The following is a 6,167-nucleotide window of genomic DNA, read 5'->3' as shown; positions in this document are numbered from 1 at the left end:
ATAATTCAGGCAGTCTCAGCAGTTCTGGATGTTAACATGGTGAATTCTTGAGATCGCTCTGCAAGACCACTTTATGACCTTAATTCTGTACTGTTTTATGTGTCAAAATTTAATATCCATATAATCTCTTGGCATATAATATGCGTTAAGTGAGCTCAGTAAATTAAAACAGGTAACTTAGGTCTCTATTTTAACCTTTCTACAGTGTTTCCTTCCCTTTCCCCCTCCTCTTAGTTAACCTAATCTCTTTTTCCCTGTTTTCTGGAAAGTGACTCATTCCTCTTCCCCTTTGTTGTTACACTTTTTCTTCACAACATCAGTGTGTTTTTTTCTCTCAAGTTTCCTATGCTTGGTTTATAATTTCACCTTTAGATGGGTTTCTTATGCCTTTGCAGAGGCACATGATTGTTGCTTAGGCTGATTCAAAGGGCTGGCAGGAGTGCTTCAGACCGCATCAAGAAGCTTCCATGTGTGCTCCATTGCTTAACTCAAGCACTGTGCAGAGAACAGTCCAGTACAGGGAAGCACCTTTTCTTGTGCACTTTAATAAAGCAATAGAAGATTTTAGGTCTGCCATTTATTTTCTGTTGTCTACATCATTATCACTCTAAATTGTTTGATCTGGTCTGCTCACTCTTCCTTGTCTCCTGAAGATGTTCTTTCTTTGTTTCAAAAGAGAGTGACCTCTCACTTTTTCTGTGGGTAGAGCAGAAAGCTGGAAGTCCACAGAGATTTCTTAGCCTCTAGTGTCAATGTTGTCTTGCCTGGAGCTGCTGGTGGTCAAAGAGCCTACAGTTTTATCATTAAAAATTGTAACAAATTGCTTCACAATTCATTATGATTGATTAGGTTGATGTGATGTAGTAGGTCACATAATCAGATCCACAGTTGTACAGAATCCAAAGGAATTTGATTAAAAAGCCCCTTATTTCTTGGTTAATAGCTGTGACTTCATTTGTCAAAGAGAGAAGATACATGCTATAGCTTATTTCTTTTACAGGTAAGGAGACAGTCACCGTTCTTCCAGGTTCTTCCTATTTCTCTAGCGATGAATCATTTGCAATGATAAGAGGGTACGTAACCACACAAACCCTGATCTTTTCAAACATGAAAAGAATAAACTGAGTCAGGGACTGAACTCATTAGTAGTTCTTTGAAATGTGGTAAGCATTTAGCAACCTGTGAAATGATCATGGACTTAAATCACTGATGGTTTACAGAGGATTAGGTCTAGCTATTGGAAATAGAAAAACACTGTACCTAATAGATACCATAGTGATGTTCCTGTCTACCACCACCTGGCTATATATAAACACATTTATAACTATGTTTTAACAACTACTTTTTGGTCATTTCCAGGTATCTAATCTGTACTTGCACTCTGTATATTCTTTTTGCTCAGCTTGCAACTGTGATCCTCATTCCACCTCCCTAATGGAAATTCACCATCTGCACCTGTTTTTTGTTTGTTTTTCTGGAGGGAGGTTGGTTGCAAACAAACACTAAATCCTAATGGCTCTGAAAAGATAATGAGTGCATGTAAATATGTGAAGGAGTGCACTTAAAAGTATGAGTTTAGAGCTGATTGACTGTGCATGCAATTAACCAAAACCAGACAGAAGTAATAACATTTTTGAGGCTCAGTAGGCAGACAGGAAAATACGCATCAGCAATACATCTACAGGGGGAAAAAAACAACTACATGTGTGACAAAATGGTTGCTACTCTGTGGTATGCCACCGTTTTTATATTGATGTAATGAGAATGTGAACAAAAGCTTGTTAAGATGTTACTTGAATATGATGTGCTAATTACACACTTTCTGTTTCCAGAGGCCATGTTGATTTGACAATGCTTGGAGCAATGCAGGTGTCTAAGTATGGTGACCTGGCCAACTGGATGATTCCTGTAAGTAGGTGTTTGTACTACTGTCAGTGCACTGTATTTTGGATAATGTAAATGTAGCTGCAGGTCAGGCAAAGAAGAGGGCTGAAGCAGAATGTGAAGCTCAAAGCATTAAAATAGAAGATGTGTACAGCTTTAAGGTTAACAGGTTTTCTTACATACTGCTGGCATCAAGTAATTAATTACCAGGAGTGAGCCCTCCAAAATTATGCTTGTAATAAGCATTGTGAAATCTAAACATGATTTATGTAAGCCTTTTTCTTTTGAGTCTGTGCCTTTCAAATGTCACACTTTTTTTCTGACAACTGATGCTTTTTCTTGAGAAAAGAAAAAAGAGAGAGCCACAACTCTTTTATAGTTGTACCTGGAGCAAAACCTTGAAGGAAGGTGTAAAATAGCATGCAGCTCATCATAAAATTATTTTTTAAAAGTCTGCATTATTTTTCTTAGCGTTCCTGTCAAAGGATCACAGTATTGACATTTTGAATACATCTAGAAGGAAGCAATACTACTGTATTTAACCCAATAGACTTAAGGGTTTCAACCATAGAAATATAGGTTAACCCCAGTATTACTGAAGCAGCAGATGATTTTAAGCCATTCTCTGGACACAGTTTATGTTTTCACATTAAACCACATAAATATCTTTCATATGGTTTGCAAGTTTGATATTTTCAGTGGCTTTCACTGTGGTACTTTCTGATACGGTTTGTCTCAGAGAAGTCTAGAAATAAATCTTTTTAGCCTGGTTTGAGGTAATGAGGTGTATTTCCATCTGTCTGAGCAGTGCTAAAGGTCTCAGGAAAGTCTTTAAAAACTTAAAGCTAAGCAGAGGAGCAGAAAACTCCAAATGAATGTCCTGCCTCTTGGGGAGGTGTTAGTTGAGCCCAGCAGTCTGTGCGATTTCTCCAGTAAGCCTTTGAGCACACAAGTCATGGAGCAGTGGCTGGAGTATGAACCACTTCTAGCAAGAGGGGACAAAGACAGGGTCTGTACAGGTAGATGTGAGAGAGGGTTATCTGAAGGGCCATTCCAGGTGTCTGTGGTGACCGTAGGGGATGTGAAGGGCTTATGGCTAGGTTGGAATATGGCACATATGAAGATGAATAGGAGATGAATACATAGGGAAACAGTCTTCCTTAGATGTTCTCACAGTGCAACCTGATTTTATGGTCACACAACTGAGAACAGATGGACTAGTGCTGGCTAGATCTTTCCAGACCCCACTGATACACATGCATCCTGTGTATGCTCTTCTGTTGCTGTTTCATGTATTTTGATAGAACTCTGTGCTTTAAACATAATGTGATGGCTGGATATACTGTAGTAGTCCAAGTACGACGTGCATTAAGGCAATACTAATTAGCTTTGCATTGTTCAATTTCAATCTCTTTAATTTTCCTGATTTACAAGACCTTGTCATTAGAATCCAAAACAATGAAACCAGCTAGTTCTAAGAGGAACCCACACACACTCAAAATATAAGGGATAAACCAAATTACATTTCTTATCCTAGGTTTGCTGTTTGAGCCAAGGCGAAAGTGTGATAGTGTAACTTTTTAAGGAGTTGAAACCTCAGGTAACTAAAATTTGAGTTCACCTGATTTATCCATGTCTCTCTATCTCAAAGGTATGATAAGGCACTCAAACTCTCATTGTATGTTTTAAATAGTTAACGTTAAAAAAATTACACTTAGTAAACTCTATTTTTTTCAGATGATTGATGTAAAAAATGTAAGTAATCGACACTGTCAGTCCAGTACTGCAGGTATATGTCACTGAGAAGCTAAGTGGGATGTTTTTTCCTCCATGTCAGTCTTAAGAACTACTCTTTTACTGGATGAAGTAGCTCTGGTTTTGTGAAAGTACTTCCTTCACATTAACTTGTGATGGTGTCTTACACAGGCAGAAATTACTTGGTTACATAATGGCTTTTAAAAATGGTTCCAAATTATTACATACTGTGTCAAAATTTTGAATGTAGACTGGAAAAAGTTTTTAAAAGGTAAGTTGTTACACAGTAAAACCATTTTTGGAAGGTAAATAGTATTTAGAGATTTTTGTATACATCTTTTTATTTCAATCATACGATAAATTCATTTAGCTGGTTTGGATTAGTTTAATTTAGCTGAGTTTCCTTAGGCTGACATTCTCTTTATAATTTTGCCAAATGAAAGTCACTTTATAAACATGTCCCTAGACTATCCTTTGTATTAAAGATTCTGTAACTCCTGAGATTTTCTTCTTTGACAATCCTTTGGTCCTGCAAAAGCAGTGTTAAATGTTCCTGCACCTGCTAAAACCTTCGTTTTACTCAGGCTGTATCTGAAAGGTCTCTTAGAAAGCAGAACGGGATGGGTTGACTTTTAGGTAGGAAGAATTGCTTTGTTTCTTTTAATTGCTTTTGTAAAATTAAGTGGCAAGAGAACTATTCTTCAAAATACCCAGGTGAACAGGTACTAAGTAAAGATTCCTGCTCTGTAGTATTCCTAGTAAACCAGCAAAAATGCACCTCTAGTGATAGTTCAGAAAGCTGAAAAGTTTGAAAAAAGCCAGTCCTGAAGTGGATAGATTTTAATGCCAAAAAATCCCAGTCATTTCAAGTGACCATATTGGTATCTCAGGATAGAAAATTGCATGAAGTTGCATCTGTGCTGAATCTAAAAGCTAATTCACCGGAGTGTTCATTCTTGAAAAGCGATGTCATGAGCCAGAGCAATTCACCACTTGTTTTCATACTTGGTTTTTGTTTTACTTGGATTGGGATTTTTTTTTTTTTAAGTCCACTGTGCTGTATTTCCAGGTTTAATTTTTGTTGCCTTCCACTGCCATTGGCTTTACTTAGGACTTTCCTGATATCTTCCAAAGCTTTTTAGCAAGTGTTTGGGGTTGTTATTCAGTATAGTATTTGTAACTAAAGTTGCAGGACATTTTCTTTTTAAATTAAAACTTGCAGATTAAATCAACATGTATTACCATTTTCTCATTGCAACTTCTGGGGTTTTTCATAGTTTCTTTTCTACGTGCCTTTTCTACATTTGACACAATTAGTCATGCTTAACAAGCATTTTCTAAACTTTATAAGCTACATGTGTTTATATTTCTCACAACAAAAGTATGTTTTGATGTTTAAGTATTGAATCAAAATTTTAATTTTTGCTCAGGGTATGTATACAGTTATCTTCAGAGAAAAAGGTGAAATCTCAACTTTTCCTGTATTTAGATAAACTTCGAAATCAACATATTTTCCACAGATATTTTCCCAATATGTTTAGTTGACTCTCCAGAGCTTGTTTGATTCGTGTTAGCATCGGTTTCCAAAGATACGTCACAACTGGAGACTATCAGAATTATTTTTTGTGGTATTTGCTTTACCCATTTGCCACTCTTACGAACCTTTGTCTGTCTGCAAACTTCTTTTTCAGTGAGTTTGTATTTACTTGTGAGTAAATATACCTGATAACACTCCATAAATCCAGCTAGGAGCCTTTGCAATCAGCAGTCATTTGCCTTTTGTTACTTTGTTTTGAGATCCATTGGTCAGATGATTCTTAGTCTGCTTTACTGATGTTATTACCATTCTACAGTACAGATTTTAAAAATGGGATTAACCAGCACATGGTCATTCAGGCATTCCCGCTTTTCTTGTAAATAAGATGCTATGTTGTCATCAGTTAAGTTGAATTGTGAGCAAGATGCATCTTTTTTTAGCCACAAGATTTGTTTGGGGTGATACAACGATCAACTTTGCTGGAAGCTCATAGTGTAAGGGAACTTTAAGTTGTATTTTGTTGCAACATTTTTTGCTTAGCTTTGTGTTTAGGTTTGGTTTAAGCATTTCTTATATGCTGTAACTTTTGGGTTCTTGGTTTCGTGGTATTTGCCACTATTTCAGGAGCAAGTAATAACTAAATTTCATGGTTCTGAGTAAGTACCATCATGAAGCTTTCCTTTCTGTCCTTTGGAGATTGATAACACTTGAGCCCTAGTGTGTGTATGTGTGTATTTAGTTGCACTTATTACAAACTAAGCTAAGGAAGGCTCACTGCAATAATTACAGCTGTTTCTTTGCTCTTATCTGCTAATTTCTAATGGAGAAGAAAATCTCTTGAATAAAGGAGGAAGAGGGTGAGAATATTAAGCACATGCAGTAAACAATGGTGTTTGCTTAGGCAGAAGTTATTTCCTAAACACTGGCATTTATTGGTAAATGGCTTTTTGTCTTCCTCCCTTTGGTATTTCTCCAACTAACAAGAGGGTTT

General features: G+C 36.6%; 1 protein-coding gene across 1 annotated transcript in view; it reads left to right on the top strand.

The window, feature by feature from the left end:
- OXCT1 (3-oxoacid CoA transferase 1) overlaps positions 1–1,908 on the top strand; it is a gene marked incomplete at both ends in the record, with an annotated part of 34,897 nt that extends 32,989 nt beyond the window's left edge. The window contains 2 exons of the mRNA XM_010150040.1: positions 1,001–1,073; positions 1,833–1,908. Coding sequence (XP_010148342.1) covers positions 1,001–1,073; positions 1,833–1,908 — 149 coding nt within the window. The remainder of the gene's footprint in view (positions 1–1,000; positions 1,074–1,832) is intronic.
- Between the last annotated feature and the right edge of the window lie 4,259 nt (positions 1,909–6,167).

Source organism: Eurypyga helias, unplaced genomic scaffold (assembly GCF_000690775.1).
Source record: "Eurypyga helias isolate BGI_N326 unplaced genomic scaffold, ASM69077v1 scaffold35304, whole genome shotgun sequence".
NCBI classification, from domain to species: Eukaryota; Metazoa; Chordata; class Aves; order Eurypygiformes; family Eurypygidae; genus Eurypyga; species Eurypyga helias.
This window is presented reverse-complemented; position numbering and strand designations above follow the sequence as displayed.